The 21,192-nt window shown below is 33.9% G+C and overlaps 2 protein-coding genes and 1 pseudogene across 2 annotated transcripts; all 3 read left to right on the top strand.

Annotated features, from left to right (window-relative positions):
* The first annotated feature begins 11,565 nt into the window (after positions 1-11,565).
* LOC9316850 lies at positions 11,566-12,463 on the top strand (annotated as a pseudogene).
* Positions 12,464-15,745: 3,282 nt separating this feature from the next.
* On the top strand, positions 15,746-17,750 carry LOC110228918 (serpin-Z3). The gene is made up of 2 exons (XM_021027247.1): positions 15,746-16,205; positions 16,458-17,750. Exons 1-2 carry the CDS (start codon positions 15,828-15,830, stop codon positions 17,235-17,237), a joined length of 1,158 nt encoding a protein of 385 aa, XP_020882906.1. The 5' UTR covers positions 15,746-15,827; the 3' UTR covers positions 17,238-17,750.
* Positions 17,751-19,364: 1,614 nt separating this feature from the next.
* On the top strand, positions 19,365-21,173 carry LOC9316849 (probable inactive leucine-rich repeat receptor kinase XIAO). Its single transcript, XM_002880736.2, has one exon. The coding sequence runs from the start codon at positions 19,588-19,590 to the stop codon at positions 21,028-21,030; it is 1,443 nt and encodes a 480-aa protein (XP_002880782.1). The 5' UTR covers positions 19,365-19,587; the 3' UTR covers positions 21,031-21,173.
* Positions 21,174-21,192: the final 19 nt, after the last annotated feature.

Below are 21,192 nucleotides of genomic sequence, written 5' to 3'. Positions count from 1 at the left end.
AAGACTTTGTAAATATTCTTCTCTAAAGGTATCATTTCCAAGCAAGTTATCATTTCCGAAAAAGAAGGATCATTTCCGATAAACTCGGAAATGATAAGGAAGAATCGCGAAGGATCAACTCGAATCAGGAAATCTTCCGAAAAACTCCGAAGAATAAGGAAATTATCCTAATCCGCGATATTCTGGCCGACTTCAAGATAAATGGAAATCTTCCGAGAATATCGCTGGAGAGGCGGTTTATCATCCCTATATAAAGAGACTCAAGGCTCAAACGAAGCACAGGCAATATCGCTCTAGAAATTACACTACGCAAAGCTCTCACAGCAAAAACACTTTTCCTTTTACGATCAAACTCTTGTACGATCAAAATCATCTTTTCATTAATAATATCAAGAACACCATCTTTGGTATCAATCGTTTCTGTTGTTCTTTGAGAATTCACGATTATCGCATCCCTAAAATAAAACCCTAGACAAATCTTGATTGTGTTAGTTTCGACTTCCACACTTTTTTTTAAAATTAGATGTCGTTTTCAAATTTCTATGCAAAATTTTTTACTTTTTAATGTTTTATGACATCATAAAACATTAAAAAGTAATAAATTTTTCATAGAAATTTGAAAACGACATCCAATTCAAAAAAGTAAAAATTCTAAAACGACACTTATTAAAATACGGAGGGAGTAGTATTTATTCCAACTTCCAAGTTCCAACGAAGTCCATGATACGTTTTTTCCACAGACACCCAGCGTTACTTATTTACTTCATTTTTGCTTTAATAATTCGTTCTTGTTCATACCAACAATTTTATGACTGCTTTGTAAATTTTTCTTTTGCTAAATTAAGACTGATTTGTAGTTGCATGCATCATCAGCCTTTAATGACATACTCGGTTTTTCTGATTACAAATCTTCATCCATTGTTCATAAATCCATCCATTGTTCATAAATCTTATGTATATTCTCCTTACAATATGAATCAACACTTGTCTCCTTTTTATTCTACTCGAACTTAATTACTACAAGAAAACATGGATTTAGCGACTACAATAAACGTAACTCAAGAGTCGCTAAACCCACAATAACGATTAATTAGCGACTAATACACGTTGTCGCCGAACACTGTGTCGCTAAAATTAATGGTAGCTTAATAATCGCTATTTAGTGACCAATCTGACAACTATTTGGAGTCGCCATTAGGTCGCCTCCGAGTCGCTAAATGAGCTACTGGTTTGCTACCAATATGTCACTAATTGGCGAATGGTTTGGCGATTAATAGGTGACTGAGTAATCGACAAAAAGGCCACCACAAGGCGACTGTTTTATGAATGTTTTGGTGACTGAATTGCTATCATTTTGCGCTTATTAGAGGTTTATTTATCGATTTTACCTGCTTATTTTGAATACGTTAGCATTTACTAATCAAACCAAACATACAAAAACAACTTTCGATTTAAAAGAAGAAGTACTTAATAAACATACAAACATCCAAGAGTACAAACCAAATATCAAGTTCACAAACATACAAACATACTTGTACCATAAGTACAAGCCAAAGATCAAGTTCAAGTTTTTGAGTTAAGAGGAGAGAAAGCTAAGTAGTAGGAGTAGTACCTCATGATTAGCAGCAGAATTTGGAGTTGCTTGGACCTCTGAATGATCATCCGCAGCAGGTTCAGTTGATTGGGACTTGAGGAAGGCCAGGAAATTAGGGTTAGTTTCACTCAGGTACTTCTTCACCATCGTCAAGTGCTTGATCTCAGCTGCTTGTGATGTTGCGACCCGCAATGCCTCTTCTTCACGTGCTGCTTGTAGAGCTTCTTGTTCCTCTATCTTGCGGTTAGCATCCTCAAGCTGTGACTGCAGGGTTGTGAAAGAAGAGCTGCTTCCTGCGTACTTACGCTTCCTGTTGATGTAAACCCCTAAGCTTCCAACTCCAAAGTATTCCCCTCTATCATTCGTGACGGTAGACTGCAAAAAAAAAGTAAAAACAATAGTCCTTAACAGGTGATCAAAAACTGAATCATCAAACTTAATAAAAGTAGATTGCAGACCAACAGATAAGAGTATTACCTCAAGAAATATCTCATCATCCTCCTCATGAGATAGCTCAGACCGACGTGAAGTACCATCATACTGATCATCATTCTCCTGAAGGGCAGCCAATTTAGCTGCCTTGTTCTTGAGATATGTCTCATGGATTTCATGCGCCTTCCTATCCACAAATGTCCCATCTTTCTTGGTATGATTCCTGGTGAACACTTCTCCAATTGTAGGTGGTCTTCCCAATTCAACTTCCTGCAAAGACATAAGAGATATCAGAATGTAACTAAACAAAACAAATTGAGATAAAGAGAAGTAACTTACCATCTCTTGGTCTACTTGTCGATAAGACTTTGGACCAGAGACATGTTTGTGAGGACCAAGACCATTACGGTCAGACATCCTAGTTGCTGATGTGGTTGAACTTTTGGCTATTGCTTCTTCAGTATCCCAATACTGACAAAACTCTTTCCACAGAGTTTTCTCAATCCAATACGGCCTCAGTCTTTTTGTCCCTGCCTTACAAACCATGTCTTTCATACGCAATGCAATGATCTTATAGAACTTGGATTCAACCACACCTGTCAGTGAGGGATGCCAGGTGTGTGTTTTCTACAAAACAAAGAGGAGAGTGAAGCATATGTTAGTTATCAGAAAAAACAAAACATTATCAAACAAAACAAAACAGTAGTAGAAGAGAGATAGAAGTTTACCGCGAATTCAAGAAAGTATCTTTCTCTTCTTCCTTCCAGTTGGCACACAGCTCCAACTGTAGTATGGTCCTTCAAACTTGTTTGTAAAACACTTGGTAATCTTCCGGGTCAGCTTATTAGTATCTTTACCAAATCTACAAGAAAACATAATACAATTAGCTATGAATTCCAATTGATAACAAGCAGACCAAATCTATAAGTAGACCTAGCAGACTATACTAAAACAGACACAAAACAATACTAAAACAGACACAAAACTATACTAAGACAGACACAAAACTGTACTAAGACAGACACAAAGTTAACCTAAACTATACTAAAACAGACACAAACTATACCTAAACATACCTAACAAGACACAAACTGTACAAAAGAAGACACAAACTAGACCTAAACTGACCTAAACTATACCAAAAATACATAAACTATACTAAAAAGACCCAACCTATACCTAAACAGAGACAAAGTATACCTAAACATACCTAAACATACCTAAAAAGACACACTATACAAAACCAGACACAAACTAGACCTAAACTGACCTAAACTACACCAAAAAATACACAAACTATACTAAAAAGACCCAAACTATACCTAAACAGAGACAAAGTATACCTAAATGACCTAAACTATACCCAAAAGGACACAAAGTATACCTAAACTGACCTAAACACAAACTATATACTAACTAACACACCTAACAAGTATTTAAAATAGACTAACCTATATACTAACTAAGTAGAGTCGTGAAACCTACCATGTCGTTCCAGGCTCCAACGTCGGAGAGATGACAGTGGTATAGAGCTCACGGCCATACACGGAAAGGAGATCATTTAATGTAGCGAGCACATCTTCCGGGAGAGTTGAATCCCTCAAACCTTCTTCCTCCGATTCACCTTCAGCGTCACCTTCTTCATCTTCTTTATCCTCTACGTTTTGAGCTTGAGAACTGTGACCAGACACAGAAGCTCTTGCTCGAGGTTGATTCAAGGGTGGAGATTGAACCGGTGCTAGAGAATGAACCGGTGTTGGAGACTGAGCAGCGCGAGGAGATCTGGCGGCTAGCCGATGAACAGAGGACACAGACCCTCTGACTTGAGTCGATCCGGATGCTCGAAATGGATTCGATCCGGAGCCTCGAGGAGATCCACCAGATGCATGTAGAGATCCTTCGCCCGACTGGAAAAGCTGCAGAGGAGGTGGATAGTCTCTCAGACTCACTCGTGGTGAAGGCTGGCGAATCTCCGGTTGCTCAGTCTCTGGAATTGGATCTTGAGGGTTCGCCGGCGTGAGCTCGACACACCGGAAGATGTGGGTCGAGTTGGGACAATGGGTCTCTTCGCCGGAGACTTTGGTCCCTTTCCTTGGCCTCTTCCTCTGGATTTTCCACCACGAACACGAGGAGCCATCGATTAAGGATAAAAGAAGTAGAATAATCGACGAGGAACTGGAGAGAAACGGAGAGATGTCGAGATATTTGGAGAGAATTGGAGAGATTTCGAGGAGATTTGTAGAGATTGTGATAGATTGAGAGAGAATCGGAGAGACTGAGAGGGATTAGAGGTCGATTTTGTGAGAATTTGAGAAGAAATTGGTCGAATCGGAGAGAAATCAAAGGGTTAGGGTTAGGGTTTGTCGAGAGAGAGAGAGAGAATTGGGGATATAGGGTTAGAGAAATGAGGAATTAGGGTTTCCGCGGTAGTAATAGGGTATTTATACTATGGGCCTACGCGGAAAATCTAATGGATTGAGTTAAAAGGCCCAATAAGAAATTATAGTCGCTATAACGTGGCTAATGAGTAGCCCACTTTAGAGACTAAACATTCAGAAGCTACTTAGTCGCCAAATTTGGCGACTATACAATGACTATTTGTATCAGTCGCCAAATGCAGATATAGTCGCCTAAATGTCGCAGTTTAGTCCTCAAATTCAGCGACCTTTTAGACATAAACCAAATTTAAAATATCAACTCAAAAAATTGATTTTTTTCTTTTGATTCGGTTAAAATAGTAAATTTTCAAATATCATAATGAAACTTATAATTTTTTGAACCCAAATGAAATGGATAAAAATGAAACTTATATTTTTCAATAATGTTGGTTTTTCAAGACAAATTTTGGACTAATATTTTTTTAATACTAAATGTGTTTTGTTAATTTTTTAATTATTTTTAATACTAACTAAAATAAAGATTTTATATGATGCACATATTATTTTGAATACAAAAACTGTTACCCATTAAGATGAATTACGTATAGCAAAAATCTGATTTGTGATGATGGAATAGATACTTAAATTGTATTACAAGATGAAATGTGTTAGGTTCAAATCCAAATTTTTTAAAATCTAAACAAATTGTGCAGATTGCCATTTATGATTCAACTATTATCAAAGATTTCCGAGTTGTTTTCTAGGCTGGTTTATCATAAAATTTAATAATTATTTCTTACACATGTGTAAAGAGTATGTAAATAGCATTTTTTTAACTAAAAATAGTTATTTTCTACTTCTATTCTAAAAATATTTCTAATTTTTTAAATTTAATATCATCATCAAAATCAAACCCACATATCGGGCATGTCCTAATCTAGTACTAGGTAAGGGACCCGTACTATAGAGGGGTTTAAATTGGGGAAAAATGTCGTTAAAATCCCCAACTTATTCAAAACGTTGATTTAAATCCTCAACTCATGACGAAACGAAATAAATATCAAACTTATGTTGACTTTCCAAATAAATATTAAACTTATGTTGACTTTCCAAATAAACACCAAACTTTCATTGACTTTCCAAATAAATATCAAACTTCCGTTGACCTGACCATATTAGGTACAACGTTAAGTGGGTTAATAAATCCTCAACTCATAACAAAACGAAATAAATATCAAATTTATGTTGACTTTCCAAATAAATATCAAACTTATGTTGACTTTCCAAATAAATATCAAATTTCCGTTGACCTAGCCATATTAGGTACGACGTTAAGTGGGTTAATAGATCTCGTTAACGGATGTAATTTTCTGTTAACATATGTGTTAATTGATAACGACATTGTTTCATATAACAACAAAACGACGTCGTTTTGTCGTAACGATTGAATTAAATCCCTAAAGTCAATCTTAGATCCCCAAATCGAGCAAAATCCCTAACCCTAAATAGAGTATGATTTGAAACTCGGGATTTTATTGAACAGTTATGACAAAACAACGTCGTTTTGTGTTTAGAAGGAATACTTGTTAGTATTTTGATCAACACTAACAGGTGTTAACATTGTTTGTTAACTCACTTAACGTCATGCCTAATATGGCCAAGTCAATGAAAGTTTGGTGTTTATTTGGAAAGTCAACATAAGTTTAATATTTATTTGGAAAGTCAACATAAGTTTGATATTTATTTCGTTTCGTCGTGAGTTGAGGATTTAAATCAACGTTTTGAATAAGTTGAGGATTTTAATGACATTTTTCCCGTTTAAATTGTGTACTTGAAATTCTTTTATTTTATTTTATTAAGACTAATATTTGATGTATGTATTATGAATAGAGAATCAATGAAGAAAAATAAATAAGTTAAGTTTGACTTTATTTTGACGACTTGCTAAATCTTAATATTCATATTTACATAAAATAACTATTATCATATGGCTTTTTATACAATGAATTAAACCATGCTATGTAACATAGAAATGTTTATTTAGTTCATGGTTTATTTGTTAAAATAATTCATGTAATTAGATAACATATAAAAAAAACTTAAAATCTTTTTATGATTAATTATAAGTGCTAAACATATTTTTAATTATTTTTATATGAATTTATGTGTAAATGCCAAGTAAAGAGATGGAACAATTTTTGGTCATATAATTTAGCGACTTACAATTGAATTTAGTGTTTCAGTTATACAATTGAATTTTTGGTCATATAATTAACAATTTTTTATTAATGTTAATTCAAACCCGTCCTGCAATATAATCCGTCCCGTGCTTTTTTTTAATATGTTCAAATGTTCATAATATTATAAAATTTTAATATATTTTAATTCTTCCCGTAATGAAGCGGCGAGTTAATGATATTTAAATTTTTCATTAATGTTGATTCAAAACCCATTCCGCCATGCCAACATGAAACCTCGTCCCGCAATATAATTCATGATGTGTTACTTTTATTTTTATATGTTCAAATGTTCATAATATTATAAACTTTCTATTGCTTTCAAATATATCAATTATAATATTTTAGGTAAAATGATAAATTTTAAATAAAAACCGAATTAACCCATATTCAATTTTTAAAAATTTTGATGCTTGTTAAGTTAAGGTTCATGCTCATTCTAATTTGAATTCATTTTGACCTTATTTATAATATGACTTTGAATCATTGTCAAAATAATTTAGCCGATATGGGACGTTAAACACACATTTTTCATTAATTGGGTAATATACCCGTTTTTAAAATTCCGAATCACAATATAGCAGATTAAATAATTGAGAATTTTCAAAACTTTTTATGTATTATATGATTATTCAAAATAGTTAAAAAATAATCAAACAAAGATGAAAAGAGAATCATGAATTTAAATCAGAACCAAATTTTCTAAATATCTTTATTATTAAATATAAAAACGTAATTTGTGGACTCGATCCAATTTTGATAATATTTGTATCCGAGTTTTAGGCAAATACCGGTTGTGGAGTTGGGGTTATATATAATCCGATCCAACTAAATTTTTATGAAGTGAAATTTTTATTGGGTCGGATACCATTTGTATCCGAAAATAATTTAACCCACCCACAAAAAATGTACTTCAAAAATACTAGTATAGATATAATTTAATATTAATTCGAAATATCTAAATTTGGTAACTTTACATATAAAAAATCTTTTATCTTTGTTTGAAAATTAATTAAATAATAAAGATAAATAGGGTTTTCATATTTGGAATCTAGAGTGTTTTTGGTAATAAAGATAGTAGAATTAAAAAAAAAAAAAAATTATTGTTAAAAAAAATTGTGGGATAAACACATAAGCATTAATATTATCATCAAAATCAAACCCACATATCGAGCATGTCCTAACCTAGTTCTAGGTAAGGGACCCGTATTATACAGGGGTTTATATTGTGTATTTGAAATTCTTTTATTTTATTTTATTAAAACAAATATTTGATGTATGCATTATGAATAGAGAATCAATGAAGAAAAATAAATATGTTGATTTTGACTTTATTTTGACGACTTGCTAAATCTTAATATTCATATTTAGATAAAATAACTATTATCATATGGCTATACAATGAATTAAATCGTGTTATGTAACATAAAAATGTTTATTTAGTACATGGTTTATTTGTTAAAATAATTCATGTAATTAGATAACATATAAAAAAAATTATAATCTTTTTATGATTAATTATAAGTGCTAAACATATTTTTAATTATTTTTCTATTAATTTATCTGTAAATGCCAAGTAAAGAGATGGAACAATTTTTGGTCATATAAATTTTTTTTTGTCAATTCACATTAATTAGTAAAGAAATTTTTGATTGGATGCCCAATTAGGAGGATAAGAGTCTACAAAAGTAACGTCAGAAAATAAAAGTTTAGAAGAACGGGCTAAGCAGTCCGTTTTAACATTACATAAACGAGAAATAAGAGAGAGCGAGAAGAAGGGGAAAGAGACACGGAGAAAACAAAACTCGTCTAGCAAATTGGAGAAAGCGGGCCATTCATCAGGTGACTGTATCATCGAGACTAACTCCGAACAATCTGTTTCAAACGCCTGACAATCGATCCTTCTTGAAAGGATATTCTTCATAGCCCAAATTAAACCTTCCATCTCCGAGTAAAGTGGAGAGGAACACCTCCGAAGGCACTAGATTGAACTGGACGTACCAAAGTTTCCGTAATAGGACTAGTTTCGATCGGATCCAACTTAGCTTCTTCCCACATTAATTTTTCACTCAAAGCATGATTTAAAATATTTGTTGGTTCAGCTTGTAATCCCTTGAAGACTTTTTTATTCCTATCTTTCCATATGAACCACTAAATCCAAGCATAACTGTTTGTTTTTTCTCCCCCATCTAGACTAGCTAGATGGTAATCTCTAATAAAGATAATCTAGATTTGTGAATTCCGAGGTTAGAGGAAAACTACCTGATGCCATAGGTATATCGGATAATTTCCATATTTTCTGAGAATGAGTGCACTCAAATAAAGCATTATTTATTGTTTCCTCTTCCATCTCACACTTTTTACAATGAATATCACATCTAATCCCTCGATGTGCTAATTTTGAATTAACTGCTAAGGATCCCAAAGCAATTTGCGATAAGAAATGTTTTATTTTTGGAGAGGCTTTGACTTTCCAAGCTTGTGCTTGTAGAGTCTTATAATTTGGGCCCCATTCGATCGTTTATGTCATCTCTCTAGCAACCCGATAGCCTTATTTTACTATATATCTTCCTGATTTTGTATGATGCCAGATAAGCCTATCTAGCTTATAGACTTGGCTAATAGCTAGTCCCCTAATAAGTTGAGTATCCACTGGATCCAGAAATTCTTGTAAAATGGGAAGGTGTCATTCTTTAGTAACCAGATTAATTAAATGGTTGACCATCAAACTTGGAAGTAATGCTTTTCCTCCTCCATTTGCGGGCCGTGGGTTAACTTCAGGAATCCAAAGATCTCGCCATACCGATAAATTGAAACCCGAGCCTAGTGACCATCTAGCTCCCACTTTAACTAGTCTTTTTGTTGAAAAAATATTCTTCCATCCAAATGATGGAGAATTTGTTTTTTTTTGCCTGTATAGGATGAGTATTCCTGAAATATATACCTTTTAGCACTCGAGCTACTAAAGAGTTCGGATATTGGAGTAATCGCCAGTACAGTTTAGCCAACATGGTATCATTAAAAATGTCTAGAGAATGAAAACCCAAACCTCCTTCTTCTTTATCTTTACACATTTTCTCCCATGCTATCCAATGGATCCCACGATCTCGCCCATTGGAACTCCACCAATAATTAGAATTAGTACTTGTTAACTTAGATGTTAACTCTTTAGGGAGATTAAAACAAGACATAACATAACTCTTTGTCATACAGTTTAACGACTTACAATTGAATTTAGTGTTTCAGTTATAACAAAACAACTAGATTTTAACTTGCGGTATACCGCAGGACGATTTATTTACTCAGAATAGTAATTTATAAAATTTAATGATTATGTATTAAATAAAAATTTAAATACTATTATTTTATAAGAAATTTATATTTTTATAGTTTACAATTATTATTAAGTAGCGGTATATTATGAGATAAAATTTTTTTTATACAATCTTATTTAAATCAGGCTTATTCGGTATATCTAATAATAGCGGTGTTAAAAAAAGAAAAAAATTTAACCCGTAATAAAGCGGCAAGTTAATGATATTATAAATTTTTATTAATGTTAATTCAAACCCGTCCTGTAATATAATCCGTCCCATGTTTTTTTAATATGTTTAAATGTTCATAATATTTTAAACTTTTATAGATATTAATTCGTCGCGTAATGAAGCGGCGAGTTAATGATATTTAAAATTTTTATTAATGTTGATTCAATACCGATTCCGCCAGGCCAACATAAAACCTCGTCCCGAAATATAATTTGTGATGTGTTACTTTTTATTTTTATATGTTCAAATGTTCATAATATTATAAACTTTCTATTGCTTTCAAATATATCAATTATCATATTTTCGGTAAAATGATACATTTTAACTAAATACCGAATTAACCCATATACAATTTTAAAAATTTGGATGCTTGTTAAGTTAAGGTTCATGCTCATTCGAATTTTCATTCGTTTTGATCTTATTTATAATATAACTCTGAATCATTGTCCAAATAATTTAGCCGATATGGGACGTTCAACACACATTTTTCATTAATTAGGTAATATATATCCGTTTTTTAAATTCTGAATCACAATATATGCAGAAAAAATAATTAAGATTTTCTTAAAAAATTGTATTATATGATTATTCAAAACAGTTAAAAAATAATCAAACAAAGATGAAAAAAGAATCATGAATTTATATCAGAACCAAATTTTCTAAATATCTTTATTATTAAATATACTAACGTAATTTGTGGACTCGATCCAATTTTGGTAATATTTGTATCCGACTTTTAGGCAAATACCGGCGGCGGAGTTAGGGTTAAATATAATCCGATCCAACTAATTTTTTATGTAGTAAAGTTTTTGTTGGATCAGATCCATTTGTATCCGAAAATAATTTAACCTACCCACAAAAAATGTACTTCAAAAATACTAGTATAGATATATTTTAATATTAATTCGAAATATCTACAGAGAAAATTAGCACCTATACCATATTTTTATCAAAATTCTTTCAAATCTACCACTTCTCCCTTTCCTTTTTCAAACCTACCACATTGCTAAACAAAATGACTAATTTACCCTTAATTTTTTTTTTTTTACTTTATACTATTATATTATTTCTTTATTTTGTTTTATTTTTTTCTCTATATTTCTTCTTCTCTCTTTTTTTTCTCTCTCTAAATATATTACATCTATCTCTCTTCTTTTCCCTTGAATCATACAATTAAAATTAGAGATATTTACCCGTTTACACACTTTCTCAAGTTATCTATCATTCTAGCACACTTTTTCTTTCTCACAAGTTTTATGTGTGTATAAAGATGTAAATACCCTGAACATGAGGAAACTCTAGTTACTCAGCCCTAAACAAAGCAACCCTCTTAATCGACAACCCAACCCTTTGTCTTAATCTCACTTGTTTGATTGGTTTTGTTTTTTTGGACAAGAACAAGATTTGGATTCCAACATCAAACAGCTTACATTCCAATCTCATACTTGGATCTGTTTCTCCAAAGAAGATTCATCGGTGTAAGTGTTGATTATTTCCAATTTCCAATTTCACAATCAAATAAAAGTTCTTTCCTTTTTTTCTTCAGATTAAAGATGGTTTCTTTTTTTAGTTGCAGAGAGATGAAACATGGGCGATTCTATTCTTATCAGTAGATTAGTTATCATTAGCTGCGAAAATGGAGGAACGAATTGTTCCTGGATTATCACAATACCTTGAAGATCATGATTTCGTTTTCAAACCCGATGTCATTCGTTAAACCGAATTGTTGGCTCTATCAACATTGGATTGGAAAATGAACTTAATCACTCCTTTTCATTACTTGAAGTACTTCCTTGCTACAATCTCTCCCGACCATTCTGTTTCTAAAGAGTTGGTTTTGTTAAGTTCCTCTGATTCTCTTCTTGCTCTAACTAAAGGTAACTACAATAAGAAAGAGATCTTTTATCTCAAGATCATGTTCTTTAAACCATTTATTGATATCACATTTTTTTTTTTGATGTAGAGATAAGTTTTACGGATTATCGACAGTTCGTTGTTGCTGTTGTTACTATAATGTTAGCTACTTCTACTTCATCGGATATTAGATTGACGAGAGAAGAGATACCGAACAAGTTTCGATCTCTTGGTGGACTTCTAATGAGAATGTATAATTCTTGTGTTTTTTATCGATTCGATTTTGATTGTTTGATCATAGTCTTAGCAAATGTGTGTCCATACGTTTGAATTGGATTGGTAAATTTTATATGGGCATGATAGGATTGGTCAGTTCCATATGGATACATTATGTATTATTTCTTTTAACTATTCTTTCGTTCATTCCTTTATCTAATACGTTCACACATACATCTATACCTAACCATTCACTTGTCTGTATCCATAAATAACTAGCTTGAAAAATCACAAATATAAGTAGGTTTTGAGTAACTGTACGTGCTTGGTGAAGACCATATGTATTGTCGGCTATTTGAAAATTATCAAGACTTGTTGCAGGCTTGGGACACCATCACAACCAGCAGCACCATAATGAATTTAAGGTTCTCTAAACACTTTCAGATCATCCACTTAGATTCGGCCATAAACACTTGTCCATTTTACCATAAGCACTTGTTCATCGTAGTACTTACGATAGTTACCAAAACACATGACAATATGATGTCTGGAAACAACAAGATCATGCTTTAGGCTCTAACTGAGCATGAAAGATTACTCTATTTTTTCAACCATTACTCTAATTTAGACAGAATAAGTGCTTATGGTAAAAGTGGTGTAGATGTTTGGATGAATGAATTTATGCGCTAATGGATATGAACGAATTGATGGTTTATATAAGTTATCATGTGGACATATAATTATGGACACGATTATAGTTGTGAAGTGGTATGTTTATGTATTGAGTTCCTAAGATCATTGAAATCGAAACTCATTGTGTGGACATATAATCATGGCATTACATTAAACCGGATTTTTCTCTTTTCCCCTCCAATTCTCGAGTTCGGGATCCATTTGATTCTATCTAGGAGTTATATTAAATCGGAGAAACTCGTGTTGTTGATGACCTCAAAGGAATCAAGAAGCAAACCACCAATTTTATTAGTCTTCACTAGACTAGTTTTAAAAGCTTTCCACACTCCCAAGGCCCTTAATACATTTACATTTCTCAATGCTTAATCACATTCTGTATTAACCTATTTGGATGATGGATTTGAATATATGGATGTTCAAAGCAATACATTTCTTACCAAATCCTAGTCATGAAACAAAGGCTATTTCATCTCCAACCTACACTTGTTCCTTCTCCAACGGATATGTTTAGTCAGAGTTTAACGGATGTTCGGTATATTACACCGAAATTTTTTATCTTTATTCGTCCATGTGGTCAGAGTTTAACGGATGATCAGTACTTATAAATATTGGTATAATAGGTCTTTTCAAGTACCTTTTAATATCCATTTAATAATAAACAAATGTTCAATCGGAAATGGATAATATATAATATAATTATTTACTTAAAACATAGCAACAATGGATCTTAAAATGTATGAAAAATTAAATCTTAATTTCTTATATAAAAAAATAGACAATATATGTTATATTAAGTAATTAAAATGATAATAAAAAGAAAATGAAAAAAAAAAAAAAGAAGAGAAGGAGAGAAAGAAAAGTGACGTGGAAGGAGAAGGAAAGATGAAGAGTTTGCTATGTATGTTTCTATGTCAACGTTTTTCTTTACACATAATATCTATTTCAGGGGTATTTTGGTATTGATTTGAATTGAACAGTACCAAAAAGTTGAAAAACATAGAATGTGTCTCTTTTGATATGAAACTAGAGAAAAGTGTGTCATTATGTAACTCACCCTTAAAATAATTCTCAAAAGGCAAAGAAACGATTTAAACTTGTCCTCGATATAATATTACTCATTCGATTGGAACTTGTCCCCGATCCAATTTTACTACTCATTCAATCTGAACTTGTCCTCAATCTAATTCTATTACTCATTCGATTGGAACTTGTCTCCGATCTAATTTTACTATTGATTCAATCTAAACTTGTCCCTGATAAAGTGATATTATTGATAGTTTTCCCTAATAATGATGAGTAATATATTTATGAGGACAAGTTTAGATAGAATGAGTAATAGAATTATATTGAGAACAAGTTATGTTCTCTTTATATAATCCTTTTTAAATTCAACACTATGTTAAATTCGGTGACACCTGGATATGATGGTTGTCCATCATCATATGGTATGGTTTTATTCGCCAACTTATTTTTGTGGGACATCATTCACTCTATTTCATAATTATTATCCATGGTAAATGTAAACTGAATTTAATACAATGTTTTGTCCTTCTTCTCTGACACAAAGTTGTCCTTCTGACACAAAGCTGTCCTTCTTATCTGACACAAAACTGCACATCTTTTAGGAGTAAAATTGTCCATAAAATACCACATTACCACTAGGCCTGAGATTTATATCCGCTATCCGCGGATATCCATATCCGTATCTGGTTTTTGATCCAAAAAAATGGATATCCGGCAAAACGGATACGGATACGGATAGTAAAATGACGGATATTCCGGATATGGATACGGATACGGATAATCCAAAAATTTGGGCTGGATAACGGATATCCGGCACAAAAAAAAAAAAACAAAAAAAAAAACCTTAAATGTCTTATGAGTCCATTTTTCAAGTGTTAAAGCCCAAAAAAGTTTGGAAGCCAACTTTTTAATTGTTTTTTTTCTTAATGTTAATAAATAAATCATATGACAAAAAATAAAAAGAAATTTTTAAGAAGGATTTAAGAAGTTGATTAATGTCTTTCTTTTTTTTAAGAACATCACTTAAATCTTTTAAAGTTTTTGCTACTTTAATAAATTCTTTGTTTTTGTAATGTTTTGTATGTATAATCAACTTCTAGCAATTTTATGAATTTTTAAGCTTTTTTTGTTTGATATTAATGAATTTAGGATTTTAAAATACTATTTCCGGTTTGTCCAAAAAAAAAAACACTATTTCCGGATATCCGGATTTTCAACGGATATCCGGAATTCCGGATCCAGATACGGATACTAAATTGGCGAATAATGCGGATACGGATACGGATACGGATATCTTAAAAAAACCGGATATCCGCTCCGTTTACAGACCTAACTACCACACATAAGTGGTACAGCTGCTAAATTGATTTCCATTGTAGTACATTTGCTAAAGATTTTGAAAATTGTGGTACATTTGCCAAAAATCCCATATCTAAATTTGGTAACTTTATCTTTTTTTTACAATTAATTAAAAAATAAAGATAAATAGGATTTTCATATTTGGAATCTAGAGTGTTTTTGGTAACAAAGATAGTAGAATTAAAAAAAATAAAAAAATATTGTTAACAAAATTGTGGGATAGACACATAAGCATTAATTTTTCTTTTTTTAAATATATAGATGATGTACATAAAAGTTAACTCTTGAATTCCTAGTTGATTAAAAAAATATTAGTTTGTGTAGTCATTTGCATAAAGTAATTTAAAACAAAATTTATTGGGCAATTGTCTGTTGGGGTGATGAGTCAGAGGAGTGTACAAAATTTCTAATAGTTTATTTGAAACAAACTATTCCATCAATCATCACATCTGCAAATTCAGAACCATTCTTCCCCACCTCTTGTGAAAAAAAAAAGATGGAGTTAGGAAAATCAATTGAGAATCAAAACAACGTTGTGGTAAGACTGGCCAAACAAGTCATTGATACCGAGGCCAATGGCTCCAATCTTGTCTTTTCACCGATGTCAATCAACGTTTTGCTCAGCCTCATTGCCGCTGGTTCTAGCCCCAACACCAAAGAAGAAATCCTTTCATTCCTCATGTCACCGTCAACGGATCACCTTAACGCAGTCTTGGCCAAGATCTCCGACAGCGGCCCCGAGAGAAGTGATTTGTGCTTATCTGCGGCTAACGGTGTCTGGATCGACAAGTCTGTCTCCTTGAAGTCTTCCTATAAAGAGCTTTTGGAGAACTCCTACAAGGCTACTTGTAGTCAAGTTGACTTTGCAACCAAGGTACGTTTTCCTTTGTTATTGATAAATTTTGCTTTAATATTTATTTTTATTTTATTATTGGTATAAGTTTTCCTACAAGGCTATTTTTATTTTCCTTTGTTATTGGTTTTAAATAGCCGGGATAGATTGTGGAACTTACAATGGTTAAGAGGGAAACACCTAGCTGATTTAGATTATTGGCTTTAATTATGACCCATATATTACATAAATGTTTGGAATGATTGATCACTATTTTGGTGCTATATCTTGAAGCCTGGTGATGTGATTGATGAAGTGAATACATGGGCGGAAGTCAACACCAATGGACTCATCAAAAAAATTCTATCACGTGATTCTATCGAGACTATCCGTAGCAGCACACTTATTCTAGCAAATGCAGTGTACTTCAAAGCAGCATGGAACAGAAAATTTGATGCAAATTTGACAAATGATAACGATTTCCATCTTCTTGATGGTAACACAGTGAAAGTCCCATTCATGATCAGTTATGAGGACCAATATCTTAGAGGCTACGATGGTTTCCAAGTTTTGCGCCTCCCTTATGTAGAGGATCAACGTCAATTCTCAATGTACATTTATCTTCCTAATGATAATGATGGGTTACCTGCTCTCCTTGAGAAAATAAGCTCTGAACCAGGATTTCTCGATAACCATATTCCACTCCACCGTATATCAGTAGATGCTTTCAGAATCCCGAAGTTTAACTTCTCTTTTGAGTTTAAAGCTTCAGATGTTTTGAAAGACATGGGGCTGACTTTGCCTTTTACTTCTGGAGGTAATTTAACTGAGATGGTTGATTCGCCTTCCAAAAGTGATAAACTGTACGTCTCAAGCATTCTTCATAAAGCTTGCATTGAGGTGGATGAAGAGGGAACCGAAGCTGCAGCCGTCTCTGTTGGCGTCGTAATGCTCATGTGTTTGAGGAGGAATCCGGATTTTGTAGCTGACCATCCATTTTTGTTCACGGTGAGAGAAGACAAGAGTGGAGTGATCTTGTTCATGGGTCAAGTTCTTGATCCTTCTAAGCATTGATTGAAACTATGTGGTGTGATGAGCTAACTAAGTCTCTTTCCCGTTTTAAACTTTTTGCATAATAATAACAGAGCTTTGTTCGGGTTCAATTATGTAGGAACCCACTCTGCTCGTAGTGTATTTTGATATAACCGCTTCAACCTTTCTGTTAACGGTAAATACCACATCCGCTTATGTGGAACAGGAACCCGACCGCCAGTTTGTTGATATCTTGGTTTACGACAAAATCGACATCTAGTCCGATTTTCGTCTTCCCTCCAATAAATCATGCAATTGTCTTCGCATACATCTATCATCTGATACGGCAAACCAAGACTGGCAACTAACTTCTGAATCTCATAATATGTACCTGGAAATTGATTATCTTCAGGCAAAATATCTTTTACAAAATCTGTAATCGCATCCACACATTCCTCAGCCAAATTATAGTCCGTCTTTATGGTCATCAATCTGCTTGCAGATGATAAAGCCGAATGACCTGCTCTACATCCTCCATATAGTGGTTGTTTAGCTGCGTCCAACATAGAAAAAAAACTTTTGTGCTTCTGCATTAGGTTCCTCTAACCTATCAACATTTTCGCCCACAGAATGCATATTTTCCCTATATGCGTCATTCACCATCTGAACAGTACCTACAACCATAATGTACTTCTGTTCTAGGTTCCTCTACGCTACCAGCAGTATATGGTTCGCTAGCACTAGAATATTTGGGTCTTTCACCATGAAGAAACCAAATCTTGTAACCCGGCATAAAACCATTGGAATAAAGATGACTCCATACTAAATCAATCCTTATATTATGAGAATTTCGACAAATCGAACATGGACATTTCAACTTACGGGTTTTCTTGGCACTAGGTTGTTCACAAGCTAAATCCATGAACTCGCCTACACCACGGGCGTACTCATATCTCAATTCGTGCGACTCCGGATCTAGCATTGGTTCATCCATCCACGATCGAAAATAATAAGAAGAAGACATTTTCAGATTTTTTTAAAACAAAGAGTGAATATGAGTGAGATGATGAGAATGAAGTGAGTTTGGGTATTTATAGAAAAAAGACATCTCATATCCGTCAGTAATCTGTTGGTTTTCCGTCAGTATGTTTGAACTTTAAAACGGCTATAAAACGGCTATAATCACGGATATATTTTTTTACCGATTACTGACAGCATAAATTAACGGTAATAATCGCATCAGTATTCCGTCAGAAAATAGAAAATATTAACGACGAATATTTTGCCGTCAGTAAATTACCTTTAGTTTGTTTGAACTTTTAACGGTTACACAAACGGATATATTTTCTGACCGATTACTGATAGGATATATTATCGGTAACTATCCCTTAGTAATCCGTCAGAAATTAAACAAAATTACCGACGAAAAATATGCCGTCAGTAAATTACATACGGTAAACCGGCGGGAAGCGATCCGTCAAACAACGATCAGTTTTCCGTCGGTAATTACCGACGGATATTTAACCGTCAGTAAAACCGTCAGTTTATACCGTGTTTTCTTGTAGTGAAGTAGCTTAATGGCTCCACTCTCCGCACAAGATACAAACCACATAAGCCGGTATATTCGGGTAGTGCTCTTCTTGACCACAAGTGTAACAGTACGACATGCGTACCAAATATAAAGATGTAAATGATTTTAATTTATCTCTTCAATATATCGATCCATGGTATTTCTTGAGAGTTTTTGTGCGATGAGACTTTTAATTAGATTTCTAGGTTCACTCCTCAAATAGACACAACGACATGCTGCAAGTGCACAACCAACAAGTTGTAAATCAATCATCTACAACATGAATTTGCGTTTTAATATTCTTCCCTCCTTTCTCTTTTGCTTTTAGTGATTTTGTTTTTCATTTATATATAATATATATATTGAGCTTCTAGGCTCCAGCGAAACCTTTTTGAATTCATTTGTATTTCCTTTCCCACATGCCAAACGTTGTCCGATTATATTACTGCCAGTTTAATGGGTATCATACCACAAAATTCACTACTAAGAATACTTTTTCTACAAAGTTTCTGTAACATGTGAACACGTCAAATCGTGTTATAGACTATAACCTAACCTTTTCACATAAGATAATGGGTAGGTAGTATTTGCCTATTTAGTTTTTATTTTAAAAATAACATCGACTATTTTTGTCACATTTTATTCTGTCATTTAATTATCTTACACTGTCCTAATCGCCACGCGCAAATTGATTGGTCCAAATGTGTCAACTTTGACTAATTGCTTATTAATAGGTGTCGAGTCGAATCTCTCTTTCGATTATTAGCTATCAGTTTGCTTATTGCTTCTCTCAGCCTCACTACCAAAAAAAAAAACACTACCATGAACTCTTTTTCCTTCCACCATCTCTTCATCTTCACCGCCGTAATCTTTCTCCGGTATTTAAATCCCACCACAGCTGCCAGGTGTCATACCGATGATGAGGCAGGTCTTTTAGCCTTTAAATCAGGTATAACCCAAGACCCTTCGGGTATTCTAAAAACCTGGAAGAAAGGTACTGATTGCTGCTCTTGGGATGGTGTCAGTTGCCCTAACGGCAACCGCGTCGTCGTACTCACTATCAACATAGAGTCTGATGATGCCAAAATCTTTCTCTCGGGCACTATCTCCCCGTCACTAGCTAAACTCCAGCATTTGGAAGGGCTCGTCTTTATTAATCTCAAAAACATCACTGGACCATTTCCCTCATTTCTTTTCCGATTACCACATCTAAAGTACGTTTTCCTCGAGAATACACGTCTCTCTGGTCCTCTTCCGGCCAACATCGGCGCGCTAAACCGATTAGATACATTAACCGTTAAAGGAAACCGGTTCAGCGGTTCGATCCCGAGCTCCATATCCAATTTAACTCGGTTAAACTACCTCAATCTCGGCGGTAATCTCTTAACCGGAACAATACCATTAGGGATTGCTAATCTCAAGGTTATGTCTAATCTGAATCTCGACGGAAACCGTCTCTCTGGAACCATCCCGGATATTTTCAAATCCATGACTAAGCTCCGTATCCTCACTCTCTCTCGCAACAGATTCTCCGGGACGCTCCCTCCGTCGATAGCCTCACTCGCGCCGGTGCTTGCGTTCTTGGAGCTAGGTCAGAACAATCTCTCGGGCTCGATACCGAGCTATTTATCAAGATTCATGAAGCTCGACACACTGGATCTCTCCAAGAACCAGTTCTCCGGAGTCGTGCCAAAGAGTTTGGCCAAGCTGACAAAAATTGCTAATATCAATCTCTCTCACAATCTTCTAACCGATCCATTCCCTGTTTTAATCGTAAAGAATGACATCTTGACCCTAGATCTGTCGTACAACAAGTTTCACATGGAAACGATCCCGGAATGGGTGACCTCAGCGACGATCCTTTCCTCTTTGAAGCTGGCTAAATGTGGAATCAAGATGAACTTAGATGATTGGAAAACAAGGCAAACTGATCTCTATGTTTCCATCGATCTTTCAGACAACGAGATCTCAGGGAGTCCGGTGAGGTTCTTGAAGGAACAAGGGTACCTACGGGAGTTTCTAATGTCGGGGAACAAACTCCGATTCGATTTGGGGAAGCTGAGTTTTTCGAATACGCTCGAGACGCTTGATCTGTCAAGGAACTTAGTGTTCGGGAAAGTGCCGGCGAGGTTGGCCAGATTGAAGACACTAAACTTGAGTCAAAACCATCTTTGTGGGAAACTTCCGGCGACCAAGTTTCCAGAAAGTGTGTTTGCCGGGAACGACTGTCTCTGCGGCTCTCCACTTGGTCATTGTAAAGGTTAATGGATTCATTCATCGTGCGTCATGTTATATTGTTTTTGAATATCTTGTGTCAAAAGTAATCTTCTTCTTTTTTCTTTGTTTACTTTTCATTTTATGTTTGCTTTATTTACTCATCATATACTTTATAAACATTTTATCTCGTATATCGCATCGCCCACATAA

The sequence above is a fragment of the Arabidopsis lyrata genome, assembly GCF_000004255.2.
Source record: "Arabidopsis lyrata subsp. lyrata unplaced genomic scaffold ARALYscaffold_4, whole genome shotgun sequence".
NCBI lineage: Eukaryota > Viridiplantae > Streptophyta > Magnoliopsida > Brassicales > Brassicaceae > Arabidopsis > Arabidopsis lyrata.
This window is presented reverse-complemented; position numbering and strand designations above follow the sequence as displayed.

Excerpts from the sequence above, each read along its gene's own strand:
- LOC110228918 (XM_021027247.1), top strand. The coding sequence starts at position 15,828 with ATGGAGTTAGGAAAATCAATTGAGAATCAAAACAACGTTGTGGTAAGA. Across the intron at positions 16,206-16,457 it reads AAGTTGACTTTGCAACCAAG|CCTGGTGATGTGATTGATGA; the intron begins GTACGTTTTCCT and ends TATATCTTGAAG.
- LOC9316849 (XM_002880736.2), top strand. The coding sequence starts at position 19,588 with ATGAACTCTTTTTCCTTCCACCATCTCTTCATCTTCACCGCCGTAATC.